The following is a 25046-nucleotide window of genomic DNA, read 5'->3' on the forward strand; positions in this document are numbered from 1 at the left end:
GGTTTCCATATATAAACCCCCCTCTTCTTCCTCTCAAACGAGCACGCCGCAGACCCTCAAACCAGAGAGCGAGAGCTTCTGAGAGAGATCTAGAGCAACTCAAACGCTTTTCACTTTTTGTTAGGATTTATTTTATATCTTTTTGTCATTTCTTGAGATTTCTACTTTGTAATTTTATTTCTCTACTCTATCTTTTTACACCATGCAATTTTCGTTCATATATGCTTTTATGTTTCTTGCTATGATTTCTGAGTAGTGTGGCAAAGTTTCTAGGGATGGGATAGATGATTTTTTGTTCTTCATCGGTTAGGATGTCTTAGTTTGATTGTAAATGTTTTATAGATTTCCTTCTAGGTTGGTGTTCTTAATGCTGTCAACAAACCGAGAGGGTGAGATTAGATCTAAGGTGTTTTACCACCGAGAGGTGTAGATGAAATGCTTGAATCAACCAATGCTAGAGATTTACGCACTTAGCCTAAGAGATTAGATGAGTAAGGGGTTTATTGACAATAATGAATCGGTTCTCATTGTCTGCTTGGTCATGTTTCTCCAACGAGAGTTGGGTAGGGAAGTGATTAAGGTTGATTGTTTATATCACGAGAGTGTTTTAACAAGATTTTAGAGATTCATTGTCTAGGGAATATTTGCTTGAGGCATATAAGACATCTGTATTGGTCAGGAACACTTAGGATTCGATTACCCCATCCTTAGAAGCTTTTGTATTTTAAATGCTTGCATTTTTATTCATCACTCGACCCATTACCCTAACAGGTACACGATCACCTGCTTCGTGTAACTCCTCGGGTGGTTCATACCTTCTTTGCTTACTCGATCACCCCACCCGATGCTGTACTCGAATGCTTGCATCGAGTGCTTAGGTCGTGTGGTTTCTTGCTTATATTCTTTCTTTATTCATTTTAGGATTTTTAGACCAAAACCATCTTTTGCCTGGCTTGACTTGCATTGTTCTGATTGCATCCTCTANTTGTCTAGGGAATATTTGCTTGAGGCATATAAGACATCTGTATTGGTCAGGAACACTTAGGATTCGATTACCCCATCCTTAGAAGCTTTTGTATTTTAAATGCTTGCATTTTTATTCATCACTCGACCCATTACCCTAACAGGTACACGATCACCTGCTTCGTGTAACTCCTCGGGTGGTTCATACCTTCTTTGCTTACTCGATCACCCCACCCGATGCTGTACTCGAATGCTTGCATCGAGTGCTTAGGTCGTGTGGTTTCTTGCTTATATTCTTTCTTTATTCATTTTAGGATTTTTAGACCAAAACCATCTTTTGCCTGGCTTGACTTGCATTGTTCTGATTGCATCGTCTATGCTAGCATAAACAACCATTTGGATTGATAATCCTTTGTACTACAACTGCATAGGGAATTGATACCCTGGGTGAAAAACCTGTTATCAATTTGGCGCCGTTGCCATTTGGCTGAATTTAATTTTGCTACGTTTAGGATTTCAGCACTTGCTAGATCAAGTTCTTTTATCTATATTGGTTCGGCATCTGACTTGTTTGCTTTCGTGTTTGTTTGTTTTGAATCTCAGGTAAAACCCAAGCACCCACCCGACCCGTCACTCGATCACCTGGATCAGGTTGACCCTCGTGTACACACTCGGTCACCTACTTGTGCATGCAAACACGATCCAAGGGTAACCAAAACCTGAGTCCATTCATCGACAACATCGACAGACCACAGTTACTTCGACAACAACAAGTTCAACAACCGCAACCAGCAACCATTGAGGAGACAATGAACAATCAGAACGGTCCACCAGCTCCTTAAGCAAGGACCAACATAGGAGCAGGAGATGCTCCATCTACTCATAATCAAAGACATGACATTATGCCATCTGCTGTACAGAACAACAACTTTGAGATCAAGATTAGTCTCATCCAGATGATACAAAGCAACAAGTTTCATGGATTGCCAATGGAGGACCCGTTGGATCATCTAGATGAGTTTGATAGGCTCTGTAACCTAACCAAGATAAATGGAGTTAGTGAGGATGGATTCAAACTCCGGCTTTTCCCATTCTCTTTGGGAGACAAAGCACACATCTGGGAGAAATCACTCCCCAAGGAGTCCATCACCACCTGGGAGGCATGCAAGAAGGCGTTTCTAGCCAAATTCTTCTCCAACTCCAAAACCGCAAGGCTGCGAAATGACATTTCGATCTTTGTTCAGAAGAACAACGAGACGTTCAGTGAAGCTTGGGAAAGTTTCAAGGGATACACTACCAGATGTCCTCATCATGGCTTCAGCAATGCTTGATTGCTGAGTACACTTTACAGAGGAGTGGTTCCCAAGAAACGGATGTTGCTGGACACCGCAAGCAATGGTAACTTCCTCAACAAGGATGTGGATGAAGGTTGGGACCTAGTGGAGAACTTGGCTCAATCTGATGGGCATTATAATGAGGAATATGATCGTACTATGCGATTTACAGGAGAGGAAGATGCCAAGTACAAGAGGGACATGAAACAATGACAAGCTCGATAAACTCCTTAACCAGCAGCAGCATGTTCATGCAATATCAGAGGAAAAACAGTTTTTACAACAAGATGGGGAGAATGTTCAAATCGAGGATGTGAACTACATCAACAACCAAGGAGGTTACAACAAAGGGTACAACAACTACAAGCCGAATCCAAATCTGTCTTACCGTAACCCAAATGTTGCCAATCCTCAAGACCAAACCTACCCATCAGCAGTTTAAGGGAACCAGGTCCAACAGAAGCCTTTTGTTCAATACAATCAAGATTATGCCTCTAAGCAGCAGTATTCTGGAAATTACCACCAACCCATTGCACCACCTGGATTCCAACAACAGCAGGGCCCACAGAACCAATCCCAAGAAGCTGACCTACGCAGCCTAATTAAGCAGATGATTCAAAACCAGGCATCCGCTGCTATGGATACCACAAAACGATTTGTGGAGATGAGTAACAAGATCGATTCTGGATAAAATGACTTGAATGCTAAGTACGATTCTTTCAACACCAAGCTGAGGTACCTAGAAGGCCACCACAACAACCAACCTCCTCCAAAGATCAACCAGCTTCCAGGAAAAGCAGTTCAGAACCCCAAGGATTATGCCACTGCCCAAGCCATCTTCCTTGATTATGACTATGAGGATTACCTCACTGGGGACAGTGATGATCAAGATGGGGAGGATATGGATCACTATGGGATAAATGAAGCTAAGTACTACATATCCGAGCATGAACCCAAGCCTTCACCCGAGGAGTCTGATCGAGTTGATGATCGAGCACTGGTTCAAGAATCACAATCTGAAGAACCACCCGAGGCTGAACCCGATGACTCACCCGATGTTGGTGATCGGATGATACATCGTGTAGATGCTCAAATGACAGATCAACCTCAATTGCTTGAAGCAAAAGAAGGGGAACTAGAGGAAAGGTTCAATGCTACTCTTGACATCCAGTTAGAGGCGCTTGCAGAGCGTATGGCCAAGCGTAAAGCTCCACCTCCTAAACTTTTGCCACCACACGAGCTTCAAGAGGAAATCATCAAGGAGGTAGCTCAGCTGAAGATTGAGGTTAAGGAAGCTGTCAAGGAGATTGGGTATGAGATTCTCATGAGTGGGGTGTGCTTAGATCCTGAGCTGCGAATCGAAGAGAAATTGGAAGATCCTGGCGATTTTACTTTGCCATGCTCGATAGGACTTTGGATTTTCAAAAATTGCTTGTGCGACCTAGGAGCCTCAGTCAGCATCATGCCATTGTCAGTTGCCAACAAGATGGGTTTCAGCAGTTTCAAACCGAGTAGTCTGTATTTGGTTGTAGCTGATTGAACAATCAGACATCCGATTGGGATCCTAGAAAATTTGTCTCTCAGGATTGGAAGGGTGGAGGTCCCTACTGATTTCATGATCCTTGATATGGATTAGGAACCAGATGATCCACTGATCTTGAGGAGACAATTCTTGGCAACAGTAGGTACAATGATTGAGGTGAAGCAAAGGAAGATCAACATTGAGCATGGGGAGCACTTCAAGATGGAGTTTGATGTCAAAAAGGGAATTAAGAGGCCAATTATTGATGGTCAATCTTTTTCCAATAAGACAAAGCAGAGAAAAGTCAAACATCTTAGAGAAGTCAACACCACATTTGCTGTGGAGCGTGGACAAGATTTGGAGAATCCATTAGATCAACCTGCTGTAGTGGAGAGGATTCCAGAACCTCTCCCTTTTAAATCCCATGCTTAAAGAGCATGAAGAGTCAAGCTTAGTGACTATAAACAAGCCCACTTGGGAGGAAGTCCCAAAAGTATCTTTTTATTTCTATTTTTTTTAAATTTTACTAATTTATTTACTTTGCATTATTTTCGATTTTTACATATATATACATATAAATAAATAAATAAATAATAAATAAAAGGAAGAAAGAGAAATTTCAAGGAACCCTAGGCTCTACCCGAATCCGTACACGACGCGCCTGGTCGTGTTCCCCATCGAGTGGCGAGTGGAGTCCGAATTCCACAAACCCAAGCCCACTCTCGGTGGAGCCCAAGAGGCCAATCCTCCCTATTTAAGGAGCCTCAATCTCACAACTCCATAATTCCCTAAGTTTTCTCTAAACCCTAAACTCTTTGTCTTCCAAGCTCTTTCTCTATCTCTAGAAATCGAGTTTTCTTTGTTTTTGTGGACTAACCCTACTAATCTCGGCTTAGTCTCTGTTTTAACCTTCAAGTATCCATCAATGGCATCAAAGATGAAGACCTACCAAAAGAAGGGGACCAGGTCAACCTCTGCCGCTACTACAACCGGAGGTGGTACCGTCGAACCCCGAGAATCCCAAGGAAGAGGAGACATTCCGCATTCCCAACCGCTGGCTGGACATTTCTCTTCTCCAACCCAATGCTCAACCCGATCCACCACCCAAGAAAGAGCTCGACCAACCGATTGTGTGCTCTCTAACCCAATGCTTTGTCCTGACCCAATCGCTATTGCAATTCGCCGATCTCCTCGACGTTGGCACATGTCTACGTCTGAGAGAACCGTTGTTGACCCTATGGAGGTCGATTCTGATGCCGGTGGAGGAGAACTAGAGGAGATCCAATCCCTAGGTTGAGAATCAGAGTTGCGGCTGCAAGGGGGAAGAGCCCCGCCTCTGAAAGGGCTGAGAAGGTGGCCGAGAGAGAAGCAGAAGAAGTATATCGAGATTCAGAGGAGGAGAGCCGTGACCGAGAGGAGGAGCTGAGAGAACGCACACGCCAAGCTTCGCGGATGCTGAAGCAGAAGGAGGTGGAAACTCCGGTGAAGCTCTTTAAGGTCCTCCGTAAGATGAGCTTCGTTGGTACCCGTTATCCCCACCGAGAAACAATGAAGCAATTGGGCATCGCTAGAGACGTCGAGTTCCTGTTCGACATGTGCCACCTGGGCAAGATGATGCAAGCCAACCTCGAGGCTTATGAAGAGGAGATGGTACACTTTTTGTCCACGCTACTGTTACACTTCTTTGAGGACCACCCGAGCCTACTACCCGATGGGGGGATCGGGTTCATCACCTTCTCCGTGCGCAACAAGGAATACCGAATCACCTACAAGGAGATGGAGAAGCTATATGGTTTCAAGGATGGGAGTGGAGAGAACATGGAGGTGAGCAAGGAAGAAATGAAGTCCCTATGGCTGACAATAGGCGACAAGCTTCCTTACAAGTCCACAAGCTCCAAGTCGGCTCAAATAAGGAGCCCTGTTTTGAGGTCTTTTCACAAGTCCCTCGCCTGCACTCTTTTTGCTAGAAAGGAGACTGGGAATGTGAATGATCACAAGCTCCAGCTGCTAGATATTGCCTTGTGTGGAGTTTTAGACAATGCTAGGGATGGTACACCACTAGTAGGAGATGCTGCGGAAACTAGCATGGTCTTTGTGCTGCTCGATCAATTCCTTTACCTCAAGTAATGGACGCTATGAAAACTGAGAGGAGGGATGGAGCTGGAGAGATCTCCATTGAAGGATTGGTCACACCAATCTTGGTAGCTTGCGATATGCCCCTAAAGGGAGTGGTTAATGAGCCGAGATGGCTAGACGTCGACTACCTCACATTGGCGAGGTTCCTGGCTTATGAAAAGCCAAACGACATGCGGCTCTTCAAGTTTGTCCATCCAACCGCCTGAGCCGCCCAAATGAACCTGCCCAACGTCGTGTGCACAAAAATCCGGCTAGGGGATAACATAGATTTCTCACCCCCTTTGGAGGAGCTGTACAACCTGGAGGAGGAGTACGAGGCAGGAGAGAGGGAGACGACTGGGCAAGAATAGGGATACAACTCGTATGAGTATGATTTTGAGGAGTATGTGTGCTCTCAAAAGCAACCTATTGGGGTGAGGGAAGCCCACAAGAGGATCGGCTGGCTGAAGAGGATGAACAAATTCCTAGCCAAGAAGGTAAAAGACCTAACTGGTTCAGTGAAGGTAATGGGAGGACAGATCATGGAGCTGCAAGATAAGGCAAGTTGTGCCTCAGCTCCCACTTTGGCTTATGCACCCACATGGATGGGGAGGAGCGGACCGCTAGGATGAATTCGAGGAATGACACCTCCAAAACCTCACAGAGCATTATCCTACGAGCCCCAAGCAGAAAAGGGTGTCATAAGACCTGAAAGATTGCGGAGACGCCACTCAGACGCCTATCCGATGCCCGACACGATGGGATACACGATGCCTTATCCGATGCACCCATCGAGCACCCATTTGGGTGAGTACTCAGGGCCTTTCCCTCCGCCTTACCAAATGTCGTATCAGATGCCCTACTCAATGCACCCTGCAAGCGGCTATACAGGTGATCATTCCGGACCTCTTCCACCATACCCGTCGTACTACCTGAAGCCCTACCCGATGAACTACGCGGGCACTTACCTGATCGACCCCTCGGATGCTGGTCCGAGCAAGTCGTCTGTGCGCATAACTGATCTCTTGCGAATCCCGGCGCTTGCTGAAGCCGTTGACGACCCTGGCTACACGTTGGCGAGTATGGAGGCTGCTACAACTTCCTTCTTCACCAACCCATGAGGTACCTCATTCATCCACCTTTGTAAATAACATTCCATTTAGTTTTATTTCATCTTGTATGATTCTTGGACTCCTTTTCAGACTTTTATTTACACAGGGACTGTGTAATTTAAGTTTGGGGGAAGGTCCTAGGATGTATATAACATTGTGTTGTATTTTCTTATTTCAAAATTTTGCATGCTAGTTTTATTCATTTGAGTTTGCATCTATTTGCATAAAAAACCCCTAAAAATTTGAAAAAAAATTGAAAAAAAAAAAAGAGTGTTCATGTAGTTGCATTTACATATTAGGATTGAGTCTAGTTTGTTTCATATAGGATTGTTGCATATGCATCTTAGGGTACAATGATTAAAACCATCTTGATTAATGTCAAACCTTAGGATTGAAGCTATAGCCCTTAGTCACAGTTCATTGTTGCTAGATCAATCTTTGGAAAAAATGAAAAATCTTTGTTTAGAACCTTGCATCTTTTGAAAGCTTCCTCCACTTGTTTGAACATTGGAACATCTCTATATTATTGGACTTAATTTGAACTTAAACTGTCTTGCTTATGGAATTTGAATACTTGCTCATGGTAACTCTAAACTCGGGTTAGCACTCCATTTTTACCAATCTTTTCATTTAACCCGATTTGTTTTTCCTACTCTTGAACCCAAACCTTTCTTTCAAACTTTGTTGTGAATTGTTGAGTGAGGCTTTTTTCATTGTGCTATAGGTTGTGAAACCTTGAGAGTATTGAGAACGACAAAGAACTGCCTCTCGATTTAGTTAAGTTAGAATTTGAACTAGCTAATAGAATCGGTTTTGAAAGATAGGTGGTTAGCATGTTTATATGGGTTGGGTTAAGGCATAAATGAAAAGAAGAAAAGAAGTCCATAAGGTTAGAATCAAGTAGCTCTAAGTCTCTTAGTAAAAAAAAAAAAAAAAACATCTTGCTAGTCTCCTAGAAAAAAAAATAAATATACATATTAGGAGTTTAGCAAAGAATGAAAAGAAAGAAAAAGAGAAGAGAGCTAGAAGTTTAAAGTTTAAACCTTAGGGATTACAAAAAAAGAAAAGAAAAAAAGAGTTAAAATCAAGGTTGTGGGTAGTTCAATTCTAGGGGGTTTAAAAAAAAAAAGTGAATAAGAAAAGGGTAAATTATCAAGAGTTAAGCTTTGTATGCCCAAATTGTTCTCTATCTTACATAGTTTTCACAACTGTCTAGCATTCCTTCTTTTGAGAGGAAACCACCCAAAGAATTTGTTTGAAACCACCTTACTAAAAAGCCTTACCATTGAAACCGATTGAGATTCAACTTCCATTTGCAAGAATTCGCCAAACACTTAAATGAATGTGAAAGAGATATTTTTTACTTTTAGTTGGAGGTTGAACTAGATCGATGCATGGTAATACGCATAGAAAAATATTTGTAAGTATGTTGATTCATCTTAGCACCATTCAACAGTCTTTAAGGACTACAACTTGAATCCTTCGCTTAGCATATAAAGGTTATGAGTCCCCATTTTCAAACCGCACTCTCTTACTTCCTTCCTAGAAAACTAGCAAGATTTAAGTTTGGGGGTCTAATAACTCTCTAATTTACATGTTTTTAGCATCCCTTTTTGTCCATATTTTGCATTGTTTATACCCTTACCTTAGCATTTTTAGGTCATTAACTGTAGGAATTCACTTTTAGGCCATTTAGAGTGTTGCATTCTTACATTTGCATACTTTGGATGAAAACAGGTGCTTTAGAGCCTAAAATGGGGAGAAACAAGGACAAATCCGAGCATGTACCCGAAGGAGCCATCGAGTTGGAAGAACAGTCCGAACCCCAACACGATCGAGGAGGATCCAAGAGCAGGTAGAACAACCCGAGAGTCTACCCGAAGAGCAACCCGAGCACATCTTCGTGCACCCCATCGAGCAGACCCTCGGGCAGGACTGGGAAGCTAGGGTTAATGGGTTTCCATATATAAACCCTCCTTCTTCTTCCTCGCAAACGAGCACGCCGCAGACCCTCAAACCAGAGAGCGAGAGCTTCTGAGAGAGATCTAGAGCAACTCAAACACTTTTCACTTTTTGTTAGGATTTATTTTATATCTTTTTGTCATTTCTTGAGATTTCTACTTTGTACTCTTATTTCTCTACTCTATCTTTTTACACCATGCAATTTTCGTTCATATATGCTTTTATGTTTCTTGGTATGATTTCTGAGTAGTGTAGCAAAGTTTCTAGGGATGGGATAGATGATTTTGTGTTCTTGATCGGTTAGGATGTTTTAGTTTGATTGTAAATGTTTTATAGGATTCCTTCTAGGTTGGTGTTCTTAATGCTGTCAACAAACCGAGAGGGTGAGATTAGATCTAAGGTGTTTTACCACCGAGAGGTGTAGATGAAATGCTTGAATCAACCAATGCTAGAGATTTACTCACTTAGCCTAAGAGAGTAGATGAGTAAGGGGTTTATTGACAATAATGAATCGGTTATCATTGCCTGCTCGGTCATGTTTCTCCAACGAGAGCTGGGTAGGGAAGTGGTTCAGGTTGATTGTTTCTATCACGAGAGTGTTTTAACAAGATTTTAGAGATTCATTGTCTAGGGAATTTTGCTTGAGGCATGTAAGACATCTGTATTGGTCAGGAACACTTAGGATTCAATTACCCCATCCTTAGAAGCTTTCGTATTTTAATTGCTTGCATTTTTATTCGTCACTCGACCCATTACCCGAACAGGTACACGATCACCTGCTTCGAGTAACTCCTCGAGTTGTTCATAACTTCTTTGCTTACTCGATCACCCCACCCGATCTTGTACTCAATGCTTGCATCGAGTGCTTAGGTCGTGTGGTTTCTTGCTTATATTCTTTCTTTATTCATTCTAGGATTGTTAGACCAAAACCATCTTTTGCCTGGCTTGACTTGCATTGTTCTGATTGCATCCTTCCTGATAGCATAAACAAACATTTGGATTGATAACACTTTGTACTACAACTGCATAGGGAATTGATACCCTGGGTGAAAAGCCTGTTATCAACCCCGGTGGATTGACAAAAGAAAAACCTCATTCTAAGATATTATGATCCTCTGTATGAAAATTTGAATGAAGAACATGTGGGATTTGATCTTGTGAGTGGAAAAAGGAGAATATCACCAATAGTGTTAGAAGGTATGAGACCGTATATGAGAGTCTTTTCCGAAGAAGAAAATTTGTCGAGAGCTGACAAGGTAAAATCTATTGTCGGAGAAGTCGAAACGGATCCTCTTGCTGCAAAGACTATTATGAGATTGGAACCCCCTCATATATTCCATTAGGATGTGAACAAGAATAAAAGAGAGCATTTCTCTTATCAAACGCTTGTTGTGTCTATGAGTACAAACACGTCTTCCTCAAAAGAAATCTTATTGGTGATTATGAGGTTTTGGATCCTGCTGAGAGGTGGGTCAAAGAGCAAGGATCTTATTCTTCCTTGGTAGGTTCTGGTGACTTTTTGACTCTATCCCAGCCGTTTCAGAGCAATGCAACGGTTTATGAATCTAATCCTTTTGGGATAGGATCTTGCAGAATTGTTCTGAAAAAGACAAAAAACAAACTAAGGAAAATACCTACAAAAAGCAACATACAAAAGCCCATGTGCCAAGATATAGAAATGATGGTGATTGTAGGATTTTCACCCAGGGTATCAATTCCCTATGCAGTTGTAGTACAAAGGGTTATCAATCCAAATGGTTGTTATGCTAGCAGTTGAGATATGATCAGAACTATGCAAGTCAAGCCAAGCAATCAATGGGTTTGATCTAACAATCCTAAAGTGATTAAAAGAAAGTAAATAAATAATAACCACACGACCTAAGCACTCGATGCAAGCATTCGAGTACAGGATCGGTGGAGTGATCGAGTAAAGAAGGAAAGCAAGAACAACTTGAAGGTATACTCGAAGCAGGTGATCGTGTACCTGTTCGGGTAAGGGATCGAGTGATGAATAAAAATGTAAACAATCTAAATACGAAAGCTTCTAAGGATGGGGTAATCGACTCCTAAGTGTTCCTGACCAATATGGATGTCCTACATGCCTCAAGCAAATATTCTCTAGACAATGAATCTCTAAAATCTTGTTAAAACACTCTCGTGATAGAAACAATCAACCTTAATCACTTCCCTACCCAACTCTCGTAGGAGAAACATGACCAAGCAGGCCNTATGCAAGTCAAGCCAAGCAATCAATGGGTTTGATCTAACAATCCTAAAGTGATTAAAAGAAAGTAAATAAATAATAACCACACGACCTAAGCACTCGATGCAAGCATTCGAGTACAGGATCGGTGGAGTGATCGAGTAAAGAAGGAAAGCAAGAACAACTTGAAGGTATACTCGAAGCAGGTGATCGTGTACCTGTTCGGGTAAGGGATCGAGTGATGAATAAAAATGTAAACAATCTAAATACGAAAGCTTCTAAGGATGGGGTAATCGACTCCTAAGTGTTCCTGACCAATATGGATGTCCTACATGCCTCAAGCAAATATTCTCTAGACAATGAATCTCTAAAATCTTGTTAAAACACTCTCGTGATAGAAACAATCAACCTTAATCACTTCCCTACCCAACTCTCGTAGGAGAAACATGACCAAGCAGGCCATACAAACCGATTCATTATTGTCAATAAACCCCTTACTCATCTAATCGCNCCACACGACCTAAGCACTCGATGCAAGCATTCGAGTACAGGATCGGTGGAGTGATCGAGTAAAGAAGGAAAGCAAGAACAACTTGAAGGTATACTCGAAGCAGGTGATCGTGTACCTGTTCGGGTAAGGGATCGAGTGATGAATAAAAATGTAAACAATCTAAATACGAAAGCTTCTAAGGATGGGGTAATCGACTCCTAAGTGTTCCTGACCAATATGGATGTCCTACATGCCTCAAGCAAATATTCTCTAGACAATGAATCTCTAAAATCTTGTTAAAACACTCTCGTGATAGAAACAATCAACCTTAATCACTTCCCTACCCAACTCTCGTAGGAGAAACATGACCAAGCAGGCCATACAAACCGATTCATTATTGTCAATAAACCCCTTACTCATCTAATCGCTTAGCATTGATTGATTCAAGCATTTCATCTACACCTCTCGATGGTAAAACACCCTAGATCTAATCTCAACCTCTCGGTATGTTGATAGCATTAAGAACACCAATCTAGAAGGGAATTTCTAAAACACAAATATCAAAGCTAAGACATCCTAACCGATAAAGAACACAAAATCGTCTATCCTATCCCTAGAAACTTTGTTTCACTACTCAGATCTCATTGCAGAAAACACAAAAGCATAGATAAAAGAAAATTGCATTGTATTAAAAATAGAGTAGAGTAGAAGAGTATAGAACCGAAATCTAAAAGAATAGCAAAAGAAATGTAAAATAAATCCTAACAAAGTGTAGAAAGAGTTTGAGTCGCTCAGTTTCTCTCCCATAAGCTCTCGCTCTCTGTTATGAGGGTCTGCGGCGTGCCAGGGCGAGAGGAAGAAGAGGGGGGGTTTATATATGGAAACCCATTAACCCTAGCTTCCCAGTCCTGCCCGAGAGTCTGCTTGATGGGGTGCACGAGGATGAGCTCGGGTTGCTCTTCGGGTAGGTCCTAGGATTGTTCTTTATGTTCTTAGATCCTCTTCGATCGGGTTGGTGTTTGGACTGTTCTTCCTGCTCCATAGCTCCTTCGGGTACATGCTCAGATTTGACCTTGTTTCTCCCCATTTTAGGCTCTTAAGCACCTGTTTTCATCCAAAATATGCAAATGCAAGAATGCAACACCCTAAATGGCCTAAATGTGGATTCCTACAGTAAATGACCTAAAAATGCTAAGGTTAGGGTAAAAACAATGCAAAATATGGACAAAAATGGATGCTTAAAACATGTAAATTAGAGAGTTATCAGATGGTTATGGAGAAAAGGTAGGCACAAAAGTGGGAAGCAAGGAGAAAAGAAAGAAGATGATGAGGGCACAAGCACTGCTAATATGGTAAAGCTTAACTCTCATGAGTTTGTCAAGGATTGGGACGGTCTCAAGACTTGACAATTCCACACCTAAAGAAAATGCGTAAACAACATTTCCATGAGATGTTGTTCCTGATGGAGACTATATATAGAAGAGATGTCCTAGTTGATCTTCAAGTCTGGTTGGGTTACGATATACAATTGATCCGATCGAAAGGAGTGGAGGTTTATCGTTTCTATGGAAAGGTAGTGTGACGGTAGATATAAAGTTTTTGGATAAAAATCTGTTGCATGCTCAAGTACAGTTTGGAGCTGTCAATTTTTTTGTATCGTGCGTCTATGGTGATCCTAATAGTCACAAAAGGTCAGTTGTATGGAAAATGATTTCTATACTTGGAATTGGTAGAAAAGATAGATGGGTTATGTTGGGCGATTTCAATGAGATATTGCTTAACAGGGAAAAACTGGGAGGCCCTAGAAGATCTGATAATGCTTCAAAGGATTTTGTTGATATGCTGCGAGTTTGTGAAATGTCTAAATTGCCAAGCATTGGAAATAAATTCACATGGGCAGGACGAAGAGGAGACCATTGGGTTTAGTATAGACTCGATAAAGCCTTTAAAGATGAGGATTGGTTCAAAATTTTCTCGGCTTCAAATTAATAAATTTTGGATATGAGGAGATCATACCATATAGTAAAACACGTTCATTAGCTACGGAAATAGTAGTAACAAACTATAACCACATAAGGTTACAAATTAGGGACAAAGTATTAGTTAATATAATTTGTAGCTAATTAGTTACTAAGTGTAGCTATATAGTAACAAATAGTAACATATATAATTTATAGAAAAATGTTACCTATTTAGTGACATAAAATATTGTAACACTATGACCCGCAACACTAAATGTAGCAAATTCGTAGCATTTTCCTCACTCTTAAACACTTAAAACATTTTTCTTTCTTTAAGTATCAGTGGCCTAATTTTTTTTTCCCCCGAATTAAAATTAGGGCACTCTTATTAAAGAGAGTGGGAGAGACACTCGCAATCTTTCAAAAGAGGAAGACTCATGAGTAACGAAGAATTGGAAGAGGCGGATCTGGATGAGATGATGGTCTTGAACTCCTATGCAAAAATTGGTTCAACAAAGAAGTGGAAGAGACATATCTGGATGAACACGATGGTCCGTCCTCCTGTAATCCCGCCGAAGATTGAAGTGGCAAATCGTCAAAGAGATCGAGAGCTTTTGACTCCCGTCGCTGATTTCGGTGCAAAGACGATGGTTCTTCTTCGAAGACTTCTTCTTCTTCGCATCAATCCAGCCACGAGATGTAGTTTTTCTTTTCACCTGATCTATATGAAGTATTGTTATATGTTTTCTCATTTCAAGAGTCATGTGAAATTAAAAGTAGAACTGGATTGATATTAAGCTTTTAGTTTCTTTCAAGATTTATTCTTCAAATATTAGAACTTGTTTGATTCACTCTATTGATAAGAAAACTTCCTTATATAGAATTCTCAAGTCATTAGATTTAAGTCCTACCCCTTTCTTGGATCAGTTTCATTGATATTTTCTTCGACAGAGACTTCTTTGATCGACCGCGCAAAGGGGTTGCAGTCTGATTTGCTGCATGCATCAGACGACATAAGTTCGTTGTTCACAAGATTTGGTACTTCTTATTTCCTAAGGCTAGGGCGCTAAACAAGATTTGTCAACTACTGATTTTACTTGTTTCTGCAGACCAAAAGAATCAGCTGGAATCGGAAAACCAGAGCATGCTTCAGAAATTTGGTTCACAGCTTGATCAAAACCTTAAGGATATGCATAGAACAGTTCTTGGATCAGTCTCTCAGCAACATCAACAATTAAGAACTATGGAGGAACATACCCACAAATTTCTTGCTCATAAATATGATGTAAGAAAAAAACTACACTTATGTCAGTTCACTTTTTTCTTTGGACCATTTGTTCTCACTAGTGGGTGCATTACTCACGCAGGCACATATACTTCAGGAATAGCAGCCTTGAAGGAACTATCTGAAATGATACAAAAGAAGGCCTCCTCTGATCTGGAGAAGACGAACTCCTCTATAGTATCACAAATAGCGGCGGTTGAGAAAGTATGAACAAGATCTAGCTATGAAATACTATCACCTCTTGCTGTGAATTTCTATTTCTCATCATTGATTTTGGTAATAATTGAAGTGCCTTTCTCTTCTCAGTTTCTCACTATATCAGCAACAGAGGCTTCTGTAGTCGCTCATGACATCCTTAATACACTTAATGATCAGAAGATTGAAGATTACCTTCGAGTTAGTTGATAGAGACATCTTGATTATAAAGACGATGAAGCCTCAAGAATAAATATGGTGGAATGAATGGTTGCACAAGAGTTGTGGAAAGACTCTTGCGGAAAGACTCTTGATATACCGATTTGATCTTTCAGCCTCGCACCAAAAAGATCGGATCTCTCAGCTTCGCACCAAGGAGATCGAGGTTTTGACTATTGGAATCAGACCAAGTAGTCGGTTTTGATTGATGGAATCACACCAAGCAATCAGTTTTGTTCACAAAGAACATAAGAGAATTACTCTCAAAGAAAAGAAAAGGTTTTGATAAAAAGTTAGGATTTATTATTTCATTCATCTTACATGAGTTTATAAAGGAAAATAAAACTTGGTAACAAATCCAAGTACTAATTATTCTTGAAGACTAAAACATTAAAGATAGAGAGTTGAATGAAGATTTTGGGCTTTCTTGGACTTGAATTAGGCTCAAAGTGGGCTGGACTTGATAGACATCATCCCCAATATAATTTCCCATGCTCTTTTTGGCCATAAGCTCTTGAATAAGCCCACTAAATACATTCCTTGATCTTTTATCTTTTTGGCTCCTTGATCGAATTTGCTTATGAGAAACAACATGGGTTGTACCATTTCTTTACCTTGGGCTTAGTAGAAACAACTCTTGTTGCCAAACATAATTCTGGAAGCTCCTAAACCAGTTGGACCTAAAACTCTTCAAGTGAACAACTATATTAACCTCCTTTGGCAAATGGAATGTATCCCAAACGGCTGTTTTGCTGGAAGAATTGATCTTCAACTTTGTTCGTGTGGAACAAGGCTCAAGGGTCGTCTTGGACGGTCTCATGATCATATCATACCACTTCTTTTGAAAAAGTTTCGTCCTCGAAATTGTACGGCCATGGGTTGGAGAGTGTTGAAGTGATTCTGGTGGCTTCTCTTTGAGAGAATATATGAGTCCATATTGTTGACCATGAGGCAGAAGTGTACCCCTTTCCGTGAGACATTTCTTTATTCCCTTAAAATCATAAACTTGCTCTATCTTGTTGAACCATAAGTGGAACGTTGGCTTTTCTCTACTTGGTTCCATAACCCTTGCTAGTAGACTCTTTACTCCGTTTTCTGGTTTGGAAAATGTTGAATCTCCGAGAAGAAAGTCCACTGCTTCCACTATTCTGAAATCGAGGGTATATACTTCAAATGTAGAAAGTATTGGATACCTCTTTGTTGGTGCACTAGCTGAATCATCCTTACTATCAAGGTTGTTGATGATTATGCTTTCCTTTTTCCTCACTCTGATCTTTGATGATCTCTTTTTGCTCTGGTTCTTTGGCTTTTGTTTGCTCACTAGGAGAATTTGTTATTTCCAACAGATTATCCTGAACCAGCAACTCCTTATGCTCCTTTGGTGATGGTGACAAATTAAATTCAACTTTCTCTTCCTTAGAAACAAGAGACGTCCTTTCTTGTTGGGAACTTGGCGTGACAGTAGACGCTCCATCAGTTGGTCTAGAAGTCCTCCTTAGAATATGATTTGAACCATGATGGTGATGGTTGGGAACATATCGTTTCCTTAAAATATCCTTCAATTCTGCCCAAGTCTCAATAGGGTGTTCTCCATTTCTCCTCCTGCTCATCACCAACTGATTCCACCAAGTAATAGCATAATCACAAAATCCAGTGGCTGAAACTTGTACCTTCTTCATCTCGCAATAGTTTTGACAATTAAAAACCGACTCAATCTTTTTCTCCCACTCTAGGTATGCATTTGGATCATTCCTGCCTGGAAAGGTAGGAATCTTCAACTTACTACCTCCAATGTTGTCATCAGTTTGATCCATGCTATCTCTGTGTTGTGACCTCCTATGACTTGTTCTTGATGATTGAGTACTGTAATAATCATCAGCCCTTGCTACTCTAGGTTGATCTCTTTCTCTTATATGGTGCAACATTTGTGGTTGTCTTTGTTGTGCCTCCGCTTGAACTTTATCCAACCTCTTGTAGATTGCGTTCATCTCAACCCTCATCAACCGTCGCATCTCTCCAATAAATGCTTGAACTTGTGGATCATTAGACATTTTTTTATAATTAGAACGGGTTCTTCTCTTTTTTTTTCTATAGAACGGGTTCTTCCTTCTTTCTTTTTTTCTCCTTTTATTTGGTCTCTTTTTTTTGTTGTTTCTTTTTTGTTGTTGTTGTTTTTTGTTGCTTCTTTTTTTTGCCCTTTTTGTCTCTTTTTTTCGTGTTTTTGTTAAATAAAATAAAATATAAATAGAAATAGAAGATGAAAAGATGAAAAGATGAGAAGATGAAAAAATAGAAAGAAGATGAAAAGACATAAAATGATGGAAAGAAGGTGAAAGGTTAGAAGATAGAATGATAGATTACCAAACTCAAGGGTGTGCTCTGATACCACTTGATATGATCCTCCTAAGGATTCAGCACCTTCGAGTTGGTTGATAGAGACACCTTGATTCTAAAGACTATGAAGCCTCAAGAATAAGGATGGTGAAATGAATGGTTGCACAAGAGTTGCGAAAAGACTCTTGATATACCGGTTTGACCTTTCAGCCTCTCACCAAAAAGATCGGATCTCTCAGCCTCGTACCAAGAAGATCGGGGTTTTAACTATTGGAATCACACCAAGTAGTCGGTTTTGATTGATGGAATCACACCAAACAATCGGTTTTGTTCACAAAGAACAGAAGAAAATCACTCTAAAAAAAAAAGAAAAGGTTTTGATAAAGAGTTGGGATTGATTATTTCATTCATCTTACATGAGTTTATATAGGTAAATAAAACTTGGTAACAAAGTCAAGTACTAATTATTCTTGAAGACTAAAACATTAAAGATAGAGAGTTGAATGAAGATTCAACTCTTGGTGTTTCCCTTTCCAAGGTGACTCTTGAACTTTATTTTCGTCACTCCTTTTTGACCACAAAATAAAGTGATTATTTTGGGTTTTCTTGTACTTGAATTAGGCTCAAAGTGGGCTGGACTTGATAGACATCATCTCCAATATAATTTCCCATGCTCTCTTTGGCCATAAGCTCTTGAATAAGCCCACTAAGTACATTCGTTGATCTTTTATCTTTTTGGCTCCTTGATCTAATTTGCTGATGAGAAACAACATGGGTTGTACCATTTCTTTACCTTGGGCTTAGTAGAAACAACTTCTGGTTGCCAAACATAATTCTGGAAGCTCCTAAACCAGCTGGACCTAAAACTCTTCAAGTGAACAAATAGATTAACCTCCTTTGGCAAATGGAATGTATCCCAAACGGCTGTTTTGCTGGAAGAATTGATATTCAACTTTGTTCGTGTGGAACAAGGCTCAAGGGTCGTCTTGGACAGTCTCATGATCATATCAGTTCAATCACCCATTGCTTTCAATTTGAATGTCTTACTTAGTTTACATTCTATCTACTCATACAAACATGATATTTACTGCAGCTTGGGAAGGGCCAATGATTCTAAAATTTTGTGGGAGACCACTGAAACAGGCATAAAGAACCTTAACACGAAGTATCAACAAGAACTTAATGTCACAATGGAGTAAGTTTTTTCGTGTGGTATCCATCCTTCTCTCTATTTCCACATCATTACACTGAATAAAATCTCTATGTATAGGGACATGGCAAAAGAAAGTGAGAGGGGGCTCGATGATTTAGCATCCACATTTTCCTTAATGGATGCTTACTTTGTTACTAGGACTAATGAACTTAACGCAGTTGTTTCTGGAAGAAAACTTTCTAATCCTTGGTTTTTACATACTTATTGATGCAAGACCGTGAAAACAAAGAAACAACGGATGCCATAGTTCAGACTTGCATGAACAAGGTCACATTGTGATCAAACATCAGAAACAAAGCATAACAGTCCCTCATAAAAGACTATCAGGTACTAAAGCAGCCATAACAACATAAACTTTGAAAACAGTAAAAAACTCTATATTGTGATCTATATGTGTATATATTTAACAACAAAGCTTTTGATTTTCCTCTTTCTCTATCTCAGATTACTGGCAGCTCCAACTCGATTTCTAAATCATCCTCCACGACCTCACAGGCTTGTGTACTTCAGCTCAAAGGTATACACAAAACCACACAAATCTTTAACAAATCTGTTTGGTGTTGTTCTTTGTTATTGAATTCGATTTATTTTTGGATTTGTTCAGATCTTAGCTAGCATCATGTAGATCATGATTAGATTCTCCGACAAAATTTATATATATTTTCGAAAGTTTCTCTCAATCTGTCTAAGTAGTAGTTTTGATGATGTATAAGGATTTACTTCATGTGTGTCATTTATCCTCTGTAACTATTCTTGTGAATACGGTTATTGTCTTATGTTCTAACGCTGGTACTTTTGGTCATTTTTCTTTTGTGCGGTTTAGGTCTCGAGATAAGCAGATGAAAGATGCGTTGAAAATTTGGTTAGTGAATATCTTCCTTTACTTTACCACAAAATAAACTTAATATTGTATTAATGAGTTGAAAGTATTGTATTAATTTTGATCAACTTCACATTCTTGTGGATTTTCTCAGTTTGTCAATTGGAATCCAAGAAGATAACAACATACAAAGATGTAAAACTCTCTTCTCCATTGAGATAAACAATGCTTAACCTTGAAGGAGCTTCTTCAATGAAGGTTTATCACAGTGCATGTTGGGGTTATTCTTGTATAATCTAAAACCTTATAAGGTTATGAAGATTAGATATTTAATTAAATGTAATATATGTTATGTATGTTTTGTGTAATGGATATTTTGATGATTTATGCAATAAAAAAAGTTATATATAAATTCATTTAAATAAATTTTGCAAAACAGGATTTTAATATGCAAATTATATACAAATTCAATTTAATCCATACAGCAAAAAAAAGTTATGAAGATTTTTGTGACATTTTATAACTACAAGTTACTGATATCTTTGATGCAATTTGTAACTGATAGTTACAGCGAAATATAACAATTAGTAGCAAATAACAATAAATTAATTTGTATTTAATTTGTGGCAATTTGCGATAATTTGTTATAAAGGGTTATTTTACGATGACAAAATAGTTACTAATTTTTTTGGTCTCAAATCTGTAACAAATATTTTTTAGTTATGCAAATCTAGTTATACCTACACATTTTTTAGTAACTATACAAATCTTTTTTACTAGTGATAGACTGGTTTTAGTGAAACTTATGTCATCCCAAGATTCTTGTAAGGGCTAGTTTAGGTTTGATAAAAGAATCCTCCACAATGAAGAAGTGAAAGAGGCTATTGTGCGGGCTTGGGAACCCAAATTAGATAGTATTAGCTTGTCTGTAGCAGGTCAGCTCAGAGCTTGCAGGAAATCTCTAAGTGGTTGGAAAAAAGAAATACGATCAACTCACATGAAAAGAGTTAGCTCCTTGAAATGGCTTTAGAGAAAGAACAATCTGCAGTTTGGCCAGTCCAACATAAAGTCTTCATTTATAAAAGGAAGTTAGCCAAAGCCTACAAAAAGGAGAAGGCATAATGGAGAAAAAAGAGCAGACATTAATGGCTAAGGAGTGGAAACCGTAATTCAAAGTTTTTTCACACTTTAGTTAAGGAGAATCGTTAGAGGAAAATGATTGAAAAGTTCAAAGATATAAATGGGAATTTGCAAGTATTTGAAGCTGCAAAAGGAGAAGTTGTTGTTGCCTATTTCTAGAATCTAAACCTCTTCAAATTCGACTAGCTTCTTTGTTTGATTTGATGGTCTTATCCCTAGAGTTACAGATCAGATGAATGAAAGCTTATTAGAGAAAATAAGAAATGAAGAAGTAAAAGAAGCAATGTTCTTAATCAATTCAGCTAAAGCACCGGGTCCAGACGGCATGTCAGATTGTCAGCCTTATTCTTTCAGCAGTACTGGTCTATAGTGGGAGAACATGTTACTTATGAAGTGAAAATTTTCTTTAAGGATGGAGTGCTTCCGGATGAGTGGAATTATATGCATCTCTGTCATATTCCAAAGACACATCATCCATCTGAAATGGCCAATCTAAGACTGATCAGTCTTTTTTCGGTGTTTTACAAAGTCATAGCCAAAATTTTGGTTAAAAGAATCCAGCCTTTTTAAACCTCTTAATTAGTATCTGATACTCATTCTACGTTCATACCAGAAAGACTTATTACTGAAAACATCCTAGTGGCTCATGAACTTGTTCATAGCTTAAGGTGCATCCTCAAATCTCCTCTGAATTTATGTCAAAAGCGTATTATAGAGTCGAATGGCGTTACGTCAGATCACTACTAATCGCCTTGGGCTTTCATCAGAAATTGGTGTCGTCAATTATGGTATGTGTTACTTATGTTACATATTCAGTTCTTATCAATGATAATCATTTTGGCATGATTATCTAGAGAGAGGATTGAGACAAGGCGATCCATTATCTCCCTTCCTTTTTGTCCTCTTTACTGAAGGTCTTACTCACCTTTTGAATAAAGCTCAAAAGAAAAAAAAAAAACTTGATGGCATTCAGTTTTATCAGGAGGGGCCGAGTGTTCATCACCTACTGTTTGAGGATGAATCACCACTATTCCTATGTAAGGCTACAAAGGATCATAAGCAGGTTTTGCAGAATTTTCTGAGAATATACGGTGAAGCTACAAGTCAACCTATCAATCCAGGTAAGTTTTCTATAACTTTTGGAGCAAAGGTGGATGACAATCTGAAAGGAAGCATTCAATACATCTTGGGAATTCAGTCTTAAGGTGGAGCTTGTACTTATCTTGGGCTACCAGAATGTTTTAGTTGTTCAAAGGTTGAAATGCCTCAGCTATCTGAAAGATATACTAAAAGGGAAACTTTTAGGGTGGTTCACAAGATGTTTTTCTCAAGGAAGAAAGGAATTGTTGTTGAAATCAGTAGCCTTGGAAATACCTGTTTTTGCGATGTATTGCTTCAAGCTACCAATTAAGACTTATGATAATTTGCAGAGCGCCATGGCCTCTTTTTGGTGGAGTTCAGAGGAACATTCACAAAAATCCATTGGCTAAACTAGGAAAGGTTATGCTTATCAAAAGACCTTGGAGGTATGGAGTTTAGAGATATCCAATCTTTCAACCAAGCCATTCTAGCAAAGCACGCATGGAGATTGCTCCAAAACCCCAATTGTCTCCTTTCCAGACTTCCTTGATGCTACAATGAGTAGAAGACCATCTTTTGATTGGACAAGCATCCTCTTTAGACTTGAACTACTGTACAAAGGTTTAGTGAAAAAGTTGGAAATGGGGAGACTCTGAATGTTTGGTTTGGCAAGTGGATTATGATGATGGGTACATATCCCCTGGAGAAGGAACCAAATTTTTGAAGTTGGTCTAAAGGTCAATGAACTTATTGATGAAAATAAATGTTTTTGGGATCAAGAAAAGCTTGACGATCTTTTCCTGCCTTAGGATATCACAAGAATTAAATCTATAAAGCCTCTACTAGCGCATGAAGATTTCTATGCTTGGCAATTCAATAATAGCGGGGAGTTCTCGGTTAAATCAGGTTATTGGCTTGCAAACAGAGAAAAGAATGCTTAACTTATCAGAAGCCTCTATTAGCCCCACGACACTCAAATTGAAAAAAACAGATTTGGAGTTTGCAGACATCTCCAAAATTAAAAAATTTCTTTTGGAAACTGCTATCTGGAACCCTTCCCATCGCTGAATCCCTCAATGGTTGAGGCATGAGTATTGACTCGATATGCCAAATCTGTGGAGAAGAAGGTGAGTCTATCAGCCATTCACTTTTTACTTGCTCTGCTGCTAGACAGATTTGGGCGCTGTCAGATTATCCATTTCCAGTTGATGGTTTTCATATTGGCTCAGTGTTTTCAAACATGTTTCATTTACTGTCGGAATAATAAAGAGTGGCCTATTGAGTTGAGGAAAAGCTTCCCATGGATAGTTTGGAGGATTTGGAAAAACAGAAACTCTTCAATTTTTGAAGGAGTAAACTTCTCCGCAAAAGAATCAGTGGACAAGATCAGAAAGGAGGTAGCAAAGTGGTTTGAAGCTCAGTGCCAAGAAGGGAAAGGTATATTCCTACTGAACCAATCAAACAACCTCAAGGAGAGAGAAGGATGTAACCGTTAGCGAAGGGATGGGAAAACCTTTACTGATATGGGTCAAGTGTAATGTGGGCTCATCATGGTCAAAAAGAAATTAGCTAGCAGGTGGAGCATGGATTCTAAGAGATGTGCAAGGAGAAGTTTTGCTTCATAGCCGCAAAGCTTTTGGAGGTATTTTTAGTCTGGATGATGCAAAGCTCAGAGTAGTGTTATGGACAATAGAAAGCATGAATAGCCACAAAGTCAAGCGAGTTATTTTGGTGTGCAGGAAAAAGATTTGGTCGGAGCCGTGGAGAGACCAAATGTGTGGCCATCCTATAAAGCTCAATCAATAGCTTTAAAGAGTTTTTTGAGTCCTATTTCGGAGTGGAGACTAGTAAATGAAAATGAGGCAACAAACAGAAATGCAAACATGATATCTCAAAGTGTGACAGGGGACTTGTGTTTTCAATCATATGTGGAAAGGGGTTACCCAACTTAGATGAAGATTGTCTTCGAGGAAGAAAATGTTTGCAGTAATATTTGCTAAAACTGGTTTTCAACAGGTCTGGTTTTTTATGGTTGTAAACTAGTTTTTTGTATAGCTACTTTAGTTATATTGGAGAGGGTTAGAGTAGGCTAACAAATCGTGGGAAAGCGATTTTTTGTGCTTTTGGTATAACAAATAAAAGATGTAATCACTTAGGCCATCCTAATGGTCAAATTTCAATATAATCTTTCAAATAACAAAAAAAGAAAAAGTAAAAGAACTCTCTTTTTTTCAGCATCCCGATTCTTGTGGAGATATAATTTTTTTTTGCTTTTATTTATATTTATATACAACATAAAATTAAACACTTCTAATTATCACTTATTTACTAGTTCAAACTTTTTTTTTTCTTTCTTGACTTTGCTTTTGATGTTTTCGTTTCGAATAAAGGCCTAATGGGTCTAAACTTTTATTTTGGGCTTCTTCGCCCAAAGAATTGAACATTACTAAGAAATGAAACTGCACTTTAACAAAAACAAACACAAACACATGTCAACTTTTTTCTTAGAGAAATCTATTTTTAGTCATTTTTTTAATTAAATTTAATTTATAAAAATATCTTTTTATATAGTAGAATATTGACACGTATCAAAAATGAGTTTGTTATCTATATATGCCAATATTTAATCAATTATTGATATGTTTCCAAATTTGATGATTTGTAAGTATATCATATGTTGGAATTTCCCTTGATATATATCTACTTTTAGTGTTTTTCTTTTGATAATAATAACTAATTATGTGGTTCCCTGGATAGATATGATTTATAGTTAAAACATCTCTAATTTTAGTGTTTTTCTTTGATAATAATAACTAATTTTAGTTTAAAATAATGATTTTTGTTTCTTAACATCTGCCAAATATTAGCTAATTTTTGATACATGTCAAAATTTGAGTAATTGTAATTATGTGATGTTATTAAAAATGAAACGTATCAGATTTTTTAGTCTATTGCATTTAATAAGAAGAAATAAGGATACTGTGGTCTGCAACTGTTATATAAGAGAGTGTAAAATCTAACCAGACCTTCACAAAATCAAAAACTTCAAAAGAAAAATACAAAATTGGTCCCCAAAATTTGAAATTATCAAAGTTACC

The 25046-nt window shown here is 38.8% G+C and overlaps 1 protein-coding gene across 1 annotated transcript in view; it reads left to right on the forward strand.

Annotated features, from left to right (window-relative positions):
* Positions 23546–25046, forward strand: part of LOC104736780 (paramyosin-like) — a 5445-nt gene continuing 3944 nt past the window's right edge. Inside the window, exons 1-2 of the mRNA XM_010456836.2 lie at positions 23546–23590; positions 23688–23795. Of these exons, the coding sequence (XP_010455138.2) occupies positions 23546–23590; positions 23688–23795 (153 nt within the window). The remainder of the gene's footprint in view (positions 23591–23687; positions 23796–25046) is intronic.

This window comes from Camelina sativa, chromosome 13 (assembly GCF_000633955.1).
Source record: "Camelina sativa cultivar DH55 chromosome 13, Cs, whole genome shotgun sequence".
Taxonomy (NCBI): Eukaryota; Viridiplantae; Streptophyta; class Magnoliopsida; order Brassicales; family Brassicaceae; genus Camelina; species Camelina sativa.